At 40.3% G+C, this 19,091-nt stretch overlaps 1 protein-coding gene across 3 annotated transcripts in view; it reads right to left on the bottom strand.

Annotated features, from left to right (window-relative positions):
* The window catches only part of tbx15 (T-box transcription factor 15), a 79,604-nt gene extending 61,035 nt beyond the window's left edge, over positions 1-18,569 (bottom strand). For 2 of the 3 annotated variants that reach the window (XM_067992971.1, XM_067992974.1), the window contains exon 1: positions 18,094-18,569. In XM_067992971.1, the coding sequence (XP_067849072.1) occupies positions 18,094-18,295 (202 nt within the window). In that variant the 5' untranslated portion in view covers positions 18,296-18,569. The remainder of the gene's footprint in view (positions 1-18,093) is intronic. The other variant, XM_067992973.1, reaches the window with a different exon arrangement.
* Between the last annotated feature and the right edge of the window lie 522 nt (positions 18,570-19,091).

The following is a 19,091-nucleotide window of genomic DNA, read 5'->3' as shown; positions in this document are numbered from 1 at the left end:
TGAAGTAGTGATAGGGTTAGGTGAAGTAGTGATAGGGTTAGGTGAAATAGTGATGGGGTTAGGTGAAATAGTGATGGGGTTAGGTGAAGTAGTGATAGGGTTAGGTGAAGTAGTGATAGGGTTAGATGAAGTAGTGATGGGGTTAGTTGAAGTAGTGATAGGGTTAGGTGAAGTAGTGATAGGGTTAGGTGAAATAGTGATGGGGTTAGGTGAAGTAGTGATAGGGTTAGGTGAAGTAGTGATAGGGTTAGGTGAAATAGTGATAGGGTTAGGTGAAGTAGTGATAGGGTTAGGTGAAGTAGTGATAGGGTTAGTTGAAGTAGTGATAGGGTTAGGTGAAGTAGTGATGGGGTTAGGTGAAGTAGTGATAGGGTTAGTTGAAGTAGTGATAGGGTTAGGTGAAGTAGTGATAGGGTTAGGTGAAGTAGTGATAGGGTTAGGTGAAATAGTGATGGGGTTAGGTGAAGTAGTGATGGGGTTAGTTGAAGTAGTGATAGGGTTAGGTGAAGTACTGATAGGGTTAGGTGAAGTAGTGATGGGGTTAGGTGAAGTAGTGATGGGGTTAGGTGAAGTAGTGATGGGGTTAGGTGAAGTAGTGATGGGGTTAGGTGAAGTAGTGATAGGGTTAGGTGAAGTAGTGTTAGGGATAGGTGAAATAGTGATAGGGTTAGGTGAAATAGTGATAGGGTTAGGTGAAGTAGTGTTAGGGATAGGTGAAGTAGTGATAGGGTTAGGTGAAGTAGTGTTAGGGATAGGTGAAATAGTGATAGGGTTAGGTGAAGTAGTGATAGGGTTAGGTGAAGTAGTGATAGGGATAGGTGAAATAGTGATAGGGTTAGGTGAAGTAGTGATGGGGTTAGGTGAAATAGTGATAGGGTTAGGTGAAATAGTGATAGGGTTAGGTGAAGTAGTGATAGGGTTAGGTGAAGTAGTGATGGGGTTAGGTGAAGTAGTGATAGGGTTAGGTGAAGTAGTGATGGGGTTAGGTGAAGTAGTGATAGGGTTAGGTGAAGTAGTGATGGGGTTAGGTGAAGTAGTGATAGGGTTAGGTGAAGTAGTGATAGGGTTAGGTAAGAAACATAGAAACATAGAAAATAGGAGCAAGAGTAGGCCATTCGGCCCTTTGGGCCTGCTCCCCCATTCAAAATGATCATGGCTGATCGTCTAACTCAGTACCCTGTTCCTGGTTTTTCCCCATATCCCTTGATTCCTTTAGATTAAGTAGTGATAGGGTTAGAGGAAGCAGTGATAGGGTGAGATGAAATAGTGATAGGGTTAGAGGAAGTAGTGATAGGGTTAGATGAAATAGTTAATAGGGTTGGATGAAGTAGGGAGGGAAGAGGCTCATTTGGAGCATAAACACAGGCATGGACCTGTTGGGCCACATGGACTGTTTCTTTGCTGTACATTCTATGTAATTCTATATAATTCTATGTCCAGGCAGTTAGAATTGTATATATTGTTTCATACTTCTTCTGTTGTCTTATATTGACCGCAATTGACCTCTTTGCATCTATCAAACATGAGACTAATCAGTGTTCAGCCTGGAATTACAGGACAATCCAAACCTCTCTAATGCCAGCCTACAGTGGGACCATTTTCTAAACCAACGATGACATATCACGTCATTAAATATAACTGATAACGTCATAAAGACTCCTGGAACGTATCGGTTTGTTGTACATATGATGCAGGAAGTCAGTGATAACACCTTTAAGTTTCTTTTTCCCTGTGCCATGGTCAGAAGTTTGTGAAATTCAAATTTAACTCTATGAGTGTGTGTGTTGTGTGCTTGTTATACTGCAATAGTGCATTACTAGGCTGGTCTGAGACTAGTATCTGAACAGCACGGTTTGCAGCTGCCAACACCAGAGTTATGCTGCAGACTGTCAATCACCTTCTCACGGCCAGTAGGGAGCTCCAGTCTTATGCCCGTTTTCTCAAAATATTTAAACAAACCTCTGTTTAAGTTTATAAAGAAGATCCAACATGTCTAACCACTTTTTAAATTGGCCTGAAATTACGCTTGAGTTCTGCTCATAGATGAGGTAAAATCCAAGTGATGTGAGCCAGTGTGAGAAAGGTCTCACACACTATTCCAGAGTCATCTTTTACATTTTGCAATGAAGCAAAAGTGCCAGTACACCTGTACCCTTAACCGAAAAGTCTTCAATGTAACTCTAATGCATTGTGGTAGATAGATATTGTATGATGAATCTATTCAGGATTCAGTGAATCAGAATAAAATGACACGAGCATACTAGGATCTTTTCCAGAAGCTTTCCATATATAGAATCCTCCCCACTGGGGATCTGAGTGGTAAATTCAAGTCAACGGCATCTCATAAAATCAGAATATAGCGATGTAAAATGTAATTTGTGTAATTTAAAGAATGATTCTAAATATCCATTGCAATCTGAATTCGATGCAGTAATTCAGTAGCACGCAAAAACTCAGAGGATAGAAACGAGGTTCCCTACCAAACCCATGACTCCAAGCGGACACACTGAGCTCCCAAGGCTTGCCCTACACACAGGCAAGGACTCATGTACACGCATAGCCGCTCGCCTTTAATACTGTTGAAGCACACTCAATGTGCAAGGGCAAAGGCCTGCGAACATTCTTGTATCTTTTCCCTGATCATGCCCTGCAGTTTACTGTGAATTTTATAATCTGCCCTTTTTAAAAAAACTTACAGGGTGTAGAAATGCCGCCTTCTGTTTCATGAGCTATTATTGGGATCTAGCAATAAAATAAAGAAATGGCCTAAGGTGTGTAACAGTTTTAGATGGCTACTAAAATACTGATGAATTTCACTTCTGTTGAATCTGATCCGTTTTAGTGTTGTTCAATTTTTTCAAACTTAGTGTTATAATAAATGATTAGTTCAGTGTATCATAGTAGGTACAGCACATGAGGAGGCCATTCGGCCCATCGTGCCTGTGCCAGCTCTTTGAAAGAGCTATCCAATTAGTCCCATTCCCCTGCTCTTTCCCTATAGTCCTGTACATTTTTTCCCTTCAAGTATTTATCCAATTCCCTTTTGAAAGTTACTATTGAATCTGATTCCACCACCCTTTCAGGCGGTGCATTCCAGATCATAGTTAGTGTTATAGCATTCCTAGTTCGTGTTATTCGCCGGGTCATCCTGGTAAATAATAAAACTATAACTTTTCTTTGATATATTATTACAGTAGAACAGGCTATTTACTGGTGACTGGTGCTAATGACCTCTCTTTAACTGATCATTTATCTTTAGCTTTGTGCCGAGAATCTCTCCTGTTACGTAATACATTTCTGAAATAAATATTCGAATTTAGAAACAAATGACAGAAACAAGCAAGGCTTTGATATTGATAAAATCCAGCCATATCCTAAATATCATCTTGCTCTGTAACGTTATCTTTCTTTCTAATAAATAACGCACTCCTCCAAATATTTTAGAAATACGGTTGCCCAATGTTGGGGTCCTTATTGTTGATGATACCCTAAGGTTGAACACAGGATCCACAGGGTTAGATGAAAACACACTTTTGATGCGAAATACTTGGACTGATGATTTAATTTAGTTACTTTCGGATATTACACCGATTTCACCGAGCAATGTTTGAGCCGGTAATCAAAACCAACGATTATTTGATATAATTATTTGCACCCAGTTTTTAGCCGGCCCTAGAACGTTACAACTCTCGAACCATTTGAGTCTAACTATCTTCCTGGAGCTTTGCAGCATCGATCAGTTCTCGAACCCGTTTATATTACAATCATTTTTCAGCCAAACGTTTCATTTGTAATTTTCAAGACAGTGGATTTCGCTGGGTCTGGGATGAACCGTGTAAGAACAGAGATAGAGAATTGCTGGGGTAAAATGAGTCTCCGGATTGAGAAAGTCTGCGTTATTCCTACTACAAAGGCTACGTGAAAACTGACAGACCAGGCAGAGGTCTCCGGGAAATACATTTATCCTGGACACCTTCCGGAATGTTTAATAGAAACGAATATTCTATTCTTTCTGTTTGGTATTACCTCACAAATATTCCAGTTTTGCGTTAAGTTTTAACATTTTTAATATTGCATTAACGGGTGATAAAATAAACGTTTTATTGTTCATTTCCAGAAACGGTCAAAACTTAATGTAGATACTGTAAAAGGTTTCTCAGAAATAGTAGCCTCAATCAATACATTACATTTTTTGAAAGGCTTCCTGATTTTCGGGTGGAATTTGATACCAGCGAGATTTCTTCAATCTGCCTTTAGAAGGGGACGGACTTTTCTTGTTAAACAGACAATGCATCCTCCCCCTACCCCCCTGCTCATAATAACCATTCACCCGTAACACGTTTCAAATCGTTTCTGCTTGCTTTTAGCTTTTCTTTAAACGGAAATGAACATTCATTTACTTGCACTGCAATATGCCAATTCGTTAATTCAGTCAGGCTAACCCGCTGAAGAAATCACGAAGGAAGGTGTCACTTGATGGTTCTTTCATCATTATCCTGATGATTGGGAGAAGACTGATATCTATAGCGGTGGAATCTCTGCAAGCTACATAGAATCATCCACTCCGCACTTTTGGCTGAAGGAACTTTCAGAACTTTAGCCTTGTGTCATGCTCTACCATGGTTGAGGGTGGGAATGTTCATGAAACCTCATGAAACCTCTGCCACCAGTTAGTTGCCTGGTTGTCCACCACCATTCTTAAATGGATTTGATAAGAGTACAGAGCTTAGTTCTCATCTGTTTGTTGTTGGACTGCTTAGCTCTGACTTTAACATGATATATTTGGTGTTTAGCATGCAGGTAACACAATCTAGTAGCTTTGTTAGGTTCATATCTCATTCTAAGGAATGCACAGTGCTGCTCGTGGCATGGGGTCCTTCCATACTCCACATTGAACAAGGGTAGGTCTTCTGGCTTGATGGCGATGGAGGAGTGAGGGATCTGCTGGGTTATAAGGTTACAGATTGTGGTGGCATATAATTCTGCTGCTGCTGATGGCCCATGGATGCCCAATTTTGGGCTGCTAGATATGTTCTTAGTCTGTCCCTTTAAAATATTACACTGGAATTTCAACAGTGTATTTCATCCAAATGACCACTACTTCTAAAATGTTAAACTGAAATTACAACATTTACTTTTGTTTTGTATCTCTATGAAGTAATCTGTAAACTTGGATGTTTACCCAACCCATGTCATTGCTGATCCAGGGCTCTGTTGGCAAGTTGGAAAATTGAACTAAAATAAATAAATCTGGTAAACTTATGTGACAGTCCCCAAAAGATGACAACGAAAGCTGCTGAATCCTGAAAAAACCACTGGTTCACTTAAAGGAAGGGAATCTGCCACTCCTACCAGGTCTGACCTACATGTGACTCCATTCTCACGCTACATGGTTGACTCTTAATGACCTCAGAGCAACCAGGGATGGGCAATAAATACTGCCCACATTCCAAGAACAAATAATATTTAAAAATTGCCATGGAATAAGCAAATATGCAAGGATATACAGAGATAGAGAAGCCAAACTCGGGGGTGGGGGGTGCTATAGCTCGTTAGGTGAAAGAAAGCTTGATTAAAATGTAGACAGAGCTATCTGGTCTGGATGTGGATAATGTGCAAACCATGCAGATGGGGATGAGAGATATAATGGGAAGGAAATTAATAATGGGTACTGATATAGACCGCTAGAAGAAAGGACTGGACCAAGAACTTTATAAACAAATAAGAGAAACTTACAGCAACAGAAGCAATTGTTATGAGTGACTTCAATTTACTAGAGGTAGATTGAGAAATCTACACAAGGTACACTAGGAGTGAAAACATAATCCCAGATACAATACTGGATTGTTACATGGAACAGTTGGTCAAGGGAATCACACAAGAAAGGAGTGCTATTGGATCAAATTTTTAGTTACAATCAGGAGATGGCAAAGGATGTGAAGTCAGAAAACACTTTGACAACATTGACTACAGCATGATGAAATTTAAGGTTAGGAAAAGAAAATGAGTGCAATATAAATATTCTTTAGTTGGATTTGAAGACTGGACTTTGCTCATAACAATTAGAATGTTAGTAAATTAGGCAGATTTTGAGGGATTGAGAGATGATTAAGGAGACTGGACTGGACAGCACCGTTAGAATGAAAGAAAAGTAAAACATGTTTAGAAATACAATACAGAATACAGAAAAGATATATATTACTAGGTAACAGAGGGAAAAAGACTGATTAGAGCAACAATGGAAGTAATGCAGGGGATAAAGGCAAGAAAAGAGAGTGAAGGTGAATTTCCATCGGGGTTCTCCTACTTTTCCACTGTAAATTTGGTGGAAGAGCAGCAGAATTCCCAGAGAAATGACATAAACGGTTTTTACAAGGTTTTTCCAGGGTTTCCATGGCTCTTCCACTGAAGTTATAGTGGATGACTGGAAGAACCCCCAGGGAAATTCATCTTCATTGTTACCAAAGTTTAATGTTATAAGTAGCATACTGGACTGAGACAAATATAAAAACAATGTAAAGAAGGTTAAGAAACTGGTCAACGAGCTCAAGTGTAAAATAAGGTTACAAGGATAGGGAGTAGTAAGAGAAATGTCAAGCACTTGTAAAAACCCAATTGGCTCACCAGTGTCCTGGCCAGCATTTATCCTTCAAACAACATCACAACATCGTTAAAACAAATTATCTGGTTATTTACCTCATTATTGTTTGTGGACCTTGCTGTGCACAAATTGTCTGCCTCGTTTCCCTATAATACAGCACGCACTACACTTCAAAAGTATTTCGTTGGCTGTGAAGCACATTGGGGCATCCTGAGGTTGTGAAAGGCACTTTATAAATGGAAGTTCTTCTTCTTCTTCTATTTGTATAAACATACTTATAGCAAACACATGACAGAGGGAATGGTGGGGCCATTGAAAGATCCGAAAAGTGGCATGAAATGGAGTAACCAAAGGATTGTAAATAAAGCAAATTAACACTTCTCTGCATTCGCAGAGACTATAGGCAGTCTTCACAGCATGGAGGTTAAACCTCCACGTATGGAGGGGGAAGAGGAAGTCCTAAAAGAAATAGCAGTTTCAGATAAGACAGTCGCTGATAGAATGAGAAAGTTAAAGGAAAATAAGGGACAATAGCTGGATGGATCTAATACAAGGATACTTAAAGAAATGGCTAGGGAAAGTGATCATGTCCTTGCTACTATCATTAAGGGATTATCAGAAGTTATCTGTCCTCATTAACTCACTTTGAAAGCTCCAGACAAACTCGCTTCAGAGACTCCAGACAGACTAATCCATTTCAAAAAGACAAGCTGATAAATAACTTCAGACTGAGGCCTAACAGAATTTAACTAACTGTTCAGAAGTATATTTGAACAAGCCACAAAGTATGTTTTTTGAATTGAATGATTTGGCCCCTCTCCTGGACACCTGTCTTTAGACAAACTATTGATTAAATGTTAAAATAATGAATCATAAATGAGCTGGAATACTTTTCTGTGAGTGAAGCTGGTTTTTAACCCTTTATGCACTGTGTCAGAATTAAAGAAGCTTATACCAAGCTAAGTCTTAGACAAAAATGTATCATTTTTGTCACAAGGATGACACAGGAAACTACAGGCTCGTGAGACTAACATCAATTGTGGGTAAAGTGCTAGAAGGCATACTGAAAGAGAGGATAATGAAACACATAGATAGGGATGACATGGTAAGTGAGAGTGAGCATGGATTTATGTGAGGGGCAGTCTGGCCAAATTTACTGGAATTCTCGGAGGAAATGAGAATAGAAATTCCGTGGAGTAATATGTTCAGATTTCAGGAAAGCTTTTGATACTTGTGCCACACAAATGATTCACTCACAAGGTAGGAAGGATAGTAATAGGAGAAAAGCTTCTAAGGTGGATTGAAAATTAGCTAAATCAGAGAGAACAAAGGGGGGTTGGTTATTCTGAATAGAGTTGTGCCAATATGGCAAGGGCTCACTAGTAGGGTGCCAAAGGGATAAGTACTGAGGTTACTGCTGTTTTCAGTGTATAGAAAAAAATTGGATTTGGGGACAGAAGTAAAGCTGTTTGAGTTTTCAGATGACACCAAGAGAGGGGGAGGGGTGTCGGCATTCAAATAATATGGAATAAGCAGACCAAATACAAAAAGATCCGGATAGGTTGGAAAGATGGTATGAAGAGTGGAAAATACCATTCATCATGGACAAATGCATATTAATGATTCTACGGAAGGGAATTAAACAATAAATTAAATGGCTCTAGGCTACAGGACACAACACAGGAGTCAATCTGGGAGTATTGGTGGAAATGAACTGAAACCAACAGCACAGTGTGTGGAAGCAGTAGGGCAGATTAATCAGATCTTGAGATATATAGGAGAAGGATAGAGCACAAATCACAGAAAGTGACAACATGTCTGCAAAAGGCACTGCTATGGCCACACAGTGTGTATGATTCTGGTCACTCTACTGCAGTAAAGATACCCAAGCATTAGAGGTAGTGGAGAAAAGGGATACAAAACTGTAACTAACTTAAGGCATCTGAGCTATGAAGAGAGCCTGAATCGTATACTGTAGAGAAAAGAAAGCTCAGAGACGATATTATTCAAGTATTTAAAATTCTAAAGGCTGTAGATAGATTGAACCAGATATTATGTTCAAGATTTCCACTCTAGAACCAGGAACATGTCTGTCTACTTAGAAATGGGAGGATGCATAATTTCAATTTAACTACACAGAGGGTGGTGAACATATCAAACAGATTGCTCAGGGAGGCAGTGGGACAGAGAGTATGGAACTTTATTTAAAGACAAATCGGATAGAGAATAGAAGAACTGAGCAATAAACAGGTATTCATTTATTGAACTGATTGGATGGCCTTGTACTTTCCTCTGTTCCTAAAGTATGGCACTGAAATTGCAACATTACTTCTTGTAAAATATTGTACCAAAATAATAACAATGCATCTCCCAAAATATTACACTGATACTACAACACTGCCCTTTCTTAAGTAATTTTACAACACCAAGTTATAGTCCAACAAATTTATTTTAAATTCCACAAGCTTTCAGAGGCTTCCTCCTTCCTCAGGTGAACGGTGTGGAAGTACTTTCTTAAGAACTTCACCAAATAACAACATTCCCTCTACCAAGATACAACGCTTCCATCATAAAAGCATCTCACTGAATTTACAATGCTTCTAAAATATTACACCAAAACAATGATACTGTCTCCTCCAAAATATCATGCTAAAAATACAAAAATACCTGTTCAAAAATATTAAACTGCTAATTCACTTAATTATAACAATGCCTCTTCTTGTACATACACAAATCTTTGAAGGTGGTAAGACAAATTGAGAAGGCATTCGGGATCCTTGGTTTTATAAATAGAGGCATAGAGTATAAAAGCAAGGAAGTTATGCTAAACCTTTATAAAACACTGGTTAGGCCCTAGCTGGAGTATTGTGTCCAATTTTGGGCACCACACTTTAGGAAGGATGTCAAGGCCTTAGAGAGGGTGCAGAGGAGATTTACTAGAATGGTACCAGGGATAAAAGACTTCAGTTACGTGGAGAGACTAGAGAAACTGGGATTGTTCTCCTTAGAGCAGACATTAAGTGGAGATTTGATAGAGGTGTTCAAAATCGTGAAGGGTTTTGATAGAGTAAATAAGGAGAAACTGTTTTCAGTGACTGAAGGATTGGTAACCAGAGGACACAGAGTTAAGGTAATTGGCAAAAGAACCAGAGGTGACATGAGGGAAAAAAAATTACACAGTGAGTTGATATGATCTGGAATGCACTGCCTGAAAGGGTGGTGGAAGCAGATTCAATAATAACTTTCAAAAGGGAATTGGATAAATACTTGAAGTGGGAAAATTTGCAGGGCTATAGGGAAAGAGCAGGAGAGTGGGACTAATTGGGGTAGCTCTTTCAAAGAGCCGGCACAGGCACAATGGGCCGAACAGCCTCCTTCTGTACTGTATCATTCTATGATTCTGAAATGTTATACTAAAATTGCAACATTGCCTCTGCCTGAATGTTAGAATGAAATTTCACCATTGCAATGTCTACTACCTATTATATATTAAATTAGTATATGGGATGCACGTTCCATTGAAAACTCCTGCAATACTTGTTACTCCTATAGGCCTTTACAATGATAAAGGTGTACACTGCATTACACAATAGGTGCTATTTTATAGTGAGATTATGGGCTCGATTTTCGCGTGCGTTCGTGGCGGGGGGGGGCTCTGAAAATCGGGGATTCCCGGGGTGGATCCGGAGCCCAGCTCCAACCCGCCCACTTCCAGGTTCCCCAGTGACGCACTTAGATGCGCGCGCAGCCCCCACATGTGGGACTCCCGCCGGCAATTAAAACCGGTGGAATGCCACTTAAAGTAATTAAGTAGGAACTTCATGTCAGACCTGATTGACCTGATATTTTAGGATGGGTGGGATTTTCAAGTCAACTGGGACTGTTTCCCGTACTGGGGGAAACACTCCCAGTTGAAATGGACATGTTGCAGCCATCAGCCTGTGGCAGCTGCAAAGGTCCATTTGACAGGTGGTGGGGGGGGGGGGTGTGGAGAGACCCTTACTCATTGCAGGAGGCCATTCTGTCACTTTGGACAAAGTTTGGCCTCCACCACCCTCCTCCTAACAATAAAATTCGCAAACTTCCACACTTACCCCGGTGTGCAGACACATTCACCTACCTTGCGGACCCCCTCAAATGTACATCTTCTGGATGGGGGCCGCCGTAGCTGCAGTCATGACCTCCTCGGAGGAAGAACAGCATCAACAGCCTCGCCAGCCACGCCGTCCACCTCTGACACATGGAGCTCCACAACACAGTGCTGTGACACATCCAACTGCACAGCAGGAGGGAGGGCAACCGCAGAGAGAGATACGTCGCAGAGGGCACTACCCTCGCCACAGGGTCTACAGACCGAGGCTCAGCTTCCTGGACCTCTCTAAGCAGCAGTGCACATGGAGGCTCAGAGTCACTCGACATGTAGTCGTGGACACCTGCAGCCTCCTTCATGCCGAGCTGCTCCCAGCTGGCCCGAGCACCATCTTCTTAACTGTCACTGTCAAAGTCGCCACTGCCCTCAACAACTTCTCCTTCACATCCTTCCAGGGTGCCACCGGGGACATCGCTGATGTCTCTCAGTCATCTGCACAAAAGAGCCCTGCAAATACACCTACACCCACTCTGCAGTGACACAATGGGTGGCATCAGTTGTGGGTCTTCATAGTGATCCTCAGGAAAGGGCATTATTGCACAAACCAGACAAGATTCGCAAAGATGTGGCAGTAGTGGTGCCAATATAATATGTAATGTGAGTTGATCAGAAATTAAATATGAGGAAAAATCATGACAAACCCTCAAACACCCTTGTGCATCCCCTTCATGCTCACGACACGTTTGCCTTACGCTTCCTACTGCACATATGTGATGCATGCCCTGTGGCTGCAGCACAGGTAGTGGCAGGTTGAGTGAGGCTGACCGTGGAAGAGATGCATGAGGTATGAGATAGAGCCATGAGATTGTATGAGGATTGGGTTGAGTGACAGTGGTGGGATGAGTACTGGCGAGGTGAGTAAGCGCAGGTAAGATGAGGATGAGCTTTGAGTGGGTGTGAGGAGTGACGTGATAGAGTTGTGTTGGCAGTGCAGAAGGAGATGTGGGGTGGGGGCGGTGATGTGGCAGACGGAGTGTAGGGGAATGAGTAAGCGTACTCACTTCGGCTGACCTACTTAGGTCATTGAAGCGCCTCCTGCACTGTATGCAGGTGCGCAATATATTAGTGGTGCTGGTGACTTCCTCTGCCACCTCGAGCCAGGTCTTCTTGGTGGCAGAGGCAGGTCACTTCCTCCCACCCGCCGGGGAGAAGATCTCTGTCCTCCCCCTCCTCCTCACCCCATCCAGTAGGACCTGGAGTGAGGCATCATTAAACCTGGGAGCAGCCTTCCCCCTGGGCTGCTCCATGCTGTAATTTTTCCTATTTTCTGCAGCATCAGTCAGTGGAGGACTGCCCCTTTAAACAGGGCTCCTCCAGCTGACAGCCTATGCTGCGTATGCGCAGTCCGCCCGCTGCGCAGCTTTCCAGCGTGAAACCCGGAAGCAAAGGCAAGTACCTTCAATCAAGCTGCGGAGCACCCCGATTTCACTGGGCACGTTACCCATGCGCCCAGTCGACCTCCCGCTGCCAACCTGCCGCCCTCCTAATATCGGGCCCTATATCACAATCTGATTGCATAATCCGGCCATTAGATACCCACAAATTGCTTTCTAATTTTTTCACCTATCTTTTTTTCTCAGTAACTGAAATTTCTAATGTCTAAAGTAAGGGTTGAATAAAAAAAAACAAAAATTAAAAGTTAAATCTAAAATAATTAAAATTACCCACTGAATTATCTTTTGTGCCTTTCAATGCCTTCATTAAAGTTTTTCCTTGAATAAAGTACTCTCCTAATTGCCTCAGTTTGGACACAACTTTTTTGCCCATTGTTATGACTCTGTGGGCTGAATTTGGATTCGGCAATCTGAGCATGTGTGCCTAATTCAGCAGGAAGCATCGGCACCAGTCAGCTGTACTTTTGGAATACTTTTCTTCAGATTCTAGCACTATCTATTGAGTAGCTTTTCTTCATATAATGTTGAAAACCAAGAAAACAATTTTCAAAAGCTTTATTGAGGTAAAATTTATATTAAATATATTTTTTTTCAAAAAGAGAAGCTGTGTGTGTGAGAAAGAAAGAGAAAGAGAGAGCAAGAGAGAGCGAGAGGGAGAGAGAGAGTGGGGGTTGGCGATGACAGTGCTCTGATTTCACACCTGTTGTAGTTTTTGTTTTGTGTTTTCCATAAACTCCAGGAAGTGTATAAAGCTGAGGGAGGAAAGGGAGAGAGAGAGAGAGAGAAAGTCCATGGCTCCAAAAATCCATGGGATTCAATCCCAGCAGTTGTGCCCACTGATGTGCTCCAGCACTGAGCACATTTCTGGAACCCACCTGCCCCATGCAGCCTTTTCTAAAATGTTGCACTGAAATTACAACATTATCATTGCTGAAGTATCACATTAACACTGCAACATTGACTCTTCAAAAATTCTTCATCGCAATTAACATATTACTTGTTCTAAAATATTACACTAAAATTTCAACACTGTGTCTTTTAACAAATTACATTGAAACTTAGCTTCTTGTAAAATACTATGACAGAATTATAACTGATCCATTTCTAAATTAATCACTGAAATTGCAATAATGTTTCTTCTAGAACATTACACTAGAAGTACAACACTACCTCTTCTAAAATATTGAAGTGAAATTAAAACATTGCCTATTCCAACATATTACACTGGAATGACAACTGTTCCTCTTCTAACATATTACACTAAACTTACAGTACTACCCCATCCCAAACATTTAACTCAACTTACAACACTCTCCCTTTTAATATATTGCACTGAGATTGCAAAACGGTCTATTCTAAACTATTGCACCCAAACTACAATACTGCCTCTTCCAGAATATCACACTGCAATCACAATACTGACTTTTCAAATAAATTATACTAGAATTACATCACTGTTTCTTTTAATTTTTCAATGAATTTACAACAGTCACCTCTCTGATAATACAGTGAAACTACAAAACCGCTAAAATATTGCACCCAAAATACAATGCTGCTCCAAAATATTAAATAGATATTAGAACACTGCCTTTTCTAATATATTATATAGAAATTACAACTCTGCATCTTGTAAAGAACTTCACCAAAATTACAACGTTGCCTCATCTAAAGTAGTACACTGAAATGACAGCACTTCAGTTTCTAAATTATTACACTGTAATTACAATAGCTCTATCTGAATATCTGCCACTCCTACGTTATTAGACTGAAAATTTAACCCTATCTCTTGAACGTATTGTACTGAAATTGCAATATTGCCTCTTCTAAAATATTGTGTTGAATTCACAGCTCTGTTTATTTTAACATGTTGCACTAAATTTACATTACTATCTTTTCTAAAATAATACACTGGATTAAACAATATTGTTTCCAAATTACTACACAGAAATTATAACAAAATATTACAACACTGCCTCCTAAAATAATCCAATGAAATGACAATATTGTCTTTAAAATATTGCACATAAATTACACCAATACTTCTATTAAAGTATCATTCTGAGATGGCAAACCTATTTTTTCTAAAAATATTTCACTGAAATCACAACTTTTCTTCTTCTCAAATGCCCAAGCTTACAACATTACCTCTTCTAAAGTTGTTCATCCAAATTACAAGATTGCCTCTTCCCAAATATTAAATACGCCTTTACTATTGTACCATATTGAAATTACACACGGGCTCTTCTAAGGTATTAAACAAAGGTATGATCCAAATATTAGCAGATTAAACAAAATATAAGCCCACATTGCTTCTACTAAAGTTATACACAGAAACTCAAACATTGTGTCCACTAAAGTATTAAAAAGAAATTGTGTCTTAAATCTAAATTCCAGCCCTACTAAAGTATTACACGAAACTGTCCGACTATAATTAGAGCTGTGGAACAGTGCCTCCAGTAAAGCATTAAACATAAATTCCAAAACTGTCTGAACTAAAGTGTTGAACCGAAATTCCAATACTTTGTCTACTAAAGTATTAAACACCACCCAACGCCGCCCCTTCTAAAATACGAGGCAAAATGCAGAATACATCTTCTACAGCATTGAACATCGTCCAACGCCGCCCCTTCTAAAATACGAGGCAGAATGCAGAATATATCTCCTACAGTATTAAACATCGTCCAACGTCGCCCCTTCTAAAATACTAAACAGAATGCAGAACACTGCCTGTTCTAAAGTACTTTTAAAAATACCCTCCCAAGACTTTTTGAACGTTCCTACCCGTCTGTCCTTTTATCTTTTTTAGTTATTAGCCAACCCTGAACAATCCGGGAGATTCGCTTGCACAGCCCTGAAGTTACTAATAAATCACTCTTCCAGCTCAGGATCAGCTGTTGGCTTCTTCTGAACTATTGCAAGGGTCCTGAAAGAGAAAGGCAGCCCAGCACCGGTACTGTGAAAAAGGGGACAAAACCTGTAATTTACAGAATCCAGTAAATGTTATTCCAGATTCCTTGTGGATACACGAGTGACCAACGACGCCAGTTTTTTTAATTTTGCCTAATTTAAAACGAGTTAATATTAATAATATTCATATTAATAAAAATAGATTTGCTTTAAAAAAAACTCCAAAAACTTATCTGGAGTAAACAGGCAAAGCAAATCGTTCACAAGGTGACATGAATAAATGAGAAATTTCAAATACAAGATGCACTTGTATAGCAGAAGTTAACCCGCGGTTCGCTCCTGTTCACATCTGCACTTATACTCAGCGCATGTCGCCAGTACTTGAAAATAACCGTTTTCCCTCAGATCACATTTCGAAAATTGACCGACCTCGTTTGATCTAACCACAAATTCCTCCTTGTAGATACGGGAGGGAGAGATTGGTTAATGTGGATGAACACTGAGAAGAATCGGAATAATATATACCCCATATTTTAAAAGCAAGCCCTTTCTAATTCCAGTTGCCAAATGATTGCAGACAGTAACTGAAAGGTTTCGCGGTTTTTTCCTGACAGTCAATGCTGGAAATCTGAAAAATAAACTGTCAGAATAGCTTCTACCTGAAAAGCTAACCTTTTTTTTCTATTTCAGATGACGAGTCCGCTCTTCATTTCCAACACTGTCTCATTTCTGGGATACCTGCGGTTCTCTGAAGTCAGGGCTTTTATAATAGTTGGGGCTTCAGGTGGTGTTTGAGAAATTTTAAAATTTGGGACAGAAAAACGAGTGATTGTCAAAACCACGGATTGTATTCTCCTAAATAAAGGATTAACCAGGGAATAACAATTTCGATGGAAATGTCAGTATTCCTTTGAAAAAACTAACCGTTCGTATTAAGGTTAACGAAGAGGAGACCAAATGCGCCGCTTAGGTGTTGGAGATTTCTGAAACAGAAGATGAAAAGAGCTGAAACAGTGAGATCCCAACCTGTTGTTGATGGGGAGTGAGACTCTTTTCTATCTGTCTTTCAAAGCTATCGCTTCCTTCCAAAAGAGTGGAGTGTTGTGCCATTATTTGATTTGTTTGCATAGTATATCAAGAGTAAATAATAATACTAGCGCCCGATTTCATTCCTCTTTAAAGAGCAGCCCAGTGGAAATCTCCAAATGTTCACCGCCATCGCAATTATCCTTAACAGGCACCTGTCATTTAAATAGTCAATTGCGATTCTGTTTATCTTGCATACTACAAACTTTCTGTAAACAATCATTCCCTCTTCATCATAGCTTCCCATTTGCTCCGTTTAAAAGTAGGGCAGCCGAGCGTTACACAAGAGTTGATCGAAACATAATTGTTTTGTAACGGGTTTGTTGCCTGTAAACCACCAAATGTAATTATAAAAAGAAACCGAATCGGACCCGTCTCTGTAGATGGAATTCACATTTACAATGTAATAAAATTATCAGTGGGAAATAGAAACGAGTGAAGGAGCTTTATTGTCATTTTATGTGCAAGCCCGCCACGGTCAATGAGCTAATTGTTCTTCCTTGCATCAATACGTTTGGAACCGTATGACTTATTAGAAAAAAAAGTTATTTTTATTCAAATCTTACATTTTCTAATATCAGCCCGTTTCTAACTCTCGTATTGTACGAGAGACAAACTTTTTTTTTCTGGACAATTGTAAAAGGTCCCTCGCGGATGGAACGGATGAGCTAAAACTGACACGGTGTTTGACAGTGAGTGAAAGATGTGTAGTGAGCGGCCTTACACCAGACCCCTGGGCACAGACACATCTGTAACAGCGTCTTACAATTAAATGAAACAGAGTGGCAGAGTTTTAGGGAAACAAAATTGTCCTAAATAGAAATTAGTTGCACAGACAACATGTTATAATCCTTTTCAGCTACTGAAGAACGACAACAGAGATCCTTAATAATAAAACATAATACAAAAACATGTTGCAGGATGGAAGCAAAACAAAACTGATAGAATCAAACAGAATTACTAATTGTTTATATCATTCTGTAGAATAAATGTCACATTTCGTGCTCCTGGTTGGAGCTGGTGCACGAATATCATTGTGGACCCCGAAGAGGTTAGAAATTGAACCCGTTTGACTCTTGATTGGGAACCATCACAAAACAGAACAAGATCTGCAACCAGGATTGTGAATGAATTGTGGTGCAAAACGGCGGCGTGTATATTATTATTTAAATATTCTGTTTAGAGATCACTCGGACTGTTACAATATTTATGTCAATGATACAGACTGGAGAGCAAAAGAATAGTTGGACTCGTCCACACCAAGTAACAGCAACGGAGGACACATCCGTCAGTTCTGACTCCTGACTCGCTAAACAATCTGTCAAACAGCGGGGATTATTTAGTTTGTGTCCATAGTGCAGAGCAGAAATGTGCAATTTAACTAATGGTAATATAAATTCAGACATCGAGGAAAGTGAACCACCTCTTACTGCGAATTTAAGGTCTTAACTTTCTGATAAAACTTAGCCACACAACGCGCGACCCAACAAAGCGGCAAAGACTAAACAGCAAACCTTACAGACCGAAAAGGGGCCCGGTGCTATCCCTCGAGAAACACTCTGCAAAACAGCAGCCTGGCCGCCTATTAAAAAGAGTGAAAGCGGACAACACGTGCACAGCGTCAGATCCTAAGGTTTTAAACCAGAAAATGACGGAAGAGTTTGTTTTTAGAATAACTGGATATTTCCTTTTCAAATGGAGAACGAGCGGGATTTGTTCCTCCCACCAAGAATAGTATGTGTCCCTGAAAACGGGAGGGGGAGTTTGCAAAATTAGTTCGGGAAAATAAAAGTAAGGTTTTTTTTTAAGAAAAGAAAACTTCAGATGGACGATTCTCTTTGACAGAGAATTGATCTCCCACCATACTTCTGTTTTTAAACTCTACTGTTTGTAAAGTGGTTGAAGTCAGGAAGAGGCGTTGGAGAAAACCGAGTGCTATTTTTTTTAACACTAACCGGAGTTGATCTCCATACACTGGCTTGAATCCACGTTGTCTGCAAGCTCCGATTCTGGGCTTATACTGTCCACACTCAGTTCCATTGTCTTCTCGCCCCATTCCTGGATTTTCCTCTTTTTATTTGTCCCGATCAGTGCTTCCACGGAGAAGGCGTGAGCCCTTGAACTGAGGGCAGCTGCAGATCTCCTCCTTTCACTCATCGCCCGCACAAGGATCGTCCAAGAATGAGCAAACACCAAACTTTCCTTCAAAGACACCAATTTGAGAAGTTGAGAGCCGGCAGTATATAGAGTAGCAGTTTCCAAATTTAAACAAAATAATGGCTGCAAGTTCAGTACTTCATACACACAAGAACTACAGAAGTCCAGAGCTGGTTACATCTCTCACAGTCCCAGTTAGCATGTTGTTGGCTGAGTGAGAGCAGTAATTGAATTTAGTCCACTTTCTGCCTCCACTCTGTCATCTCCCCCCTGGCTGATTGATGCAAACTTCTGCAGCATTTTACTGCAGGGGAGAGGTCTGAGTGTCTGTCAAACTCTCCCGTCCAATAGACACACAGCCAGCAGCCAGTATCCAATGACACGCCAGTAAAATTCCAAGACAAACAACCGCAAATTTGGACATTTTGTCCCCACCAGACACCTTGATGGTCAGGGACCAAAAAGTGCTCGGATTTAACCGTTTGGGAACCGAGGCGTCGTTTTACATAGTTTGGGACTAACTGGATAAGAAGCACTACGTTCCACCCCCATTCGTGTACTGTTTTAAGATGGAATAGAAATGTTTAGGATTAACCGTTTGGCGGCTGCTGACACACTTATGTTGATGTTGGAAATTCTACTACTAACAAGTTTAAAACATAATTTCGCTATACTTTTCTTGCGCATTTCTGACGCCGATGACTGTTGTTACTTAATATCTTAGGAACTATATTCATGCTAGCGCAGCTTTTGAAGAGACACTCATTTTCTGCATAATTATCATTCAATTGCTGCT

The sequence above is a fragment of the Heptranchias perlo genome, chromosome 11 (assembly GCF_035084215.1).
Source record: "Heptranchias perlo isolate sHepPer1 chromosome 11, sHepPer1.hap1, whole genome shotgun sequence".
Taxonomy (NCBI): Eukaryota; Metazoa; Chordata; class Chondrichthyes; order Hexanchiformes; family Hexanchidae; genus Heptranchias; species Heptranchias perlo.
Note: the sequence above shows the minus strand (reverse complement) of the source record. Positions and strands in the feature narration are given on the sequence as shown.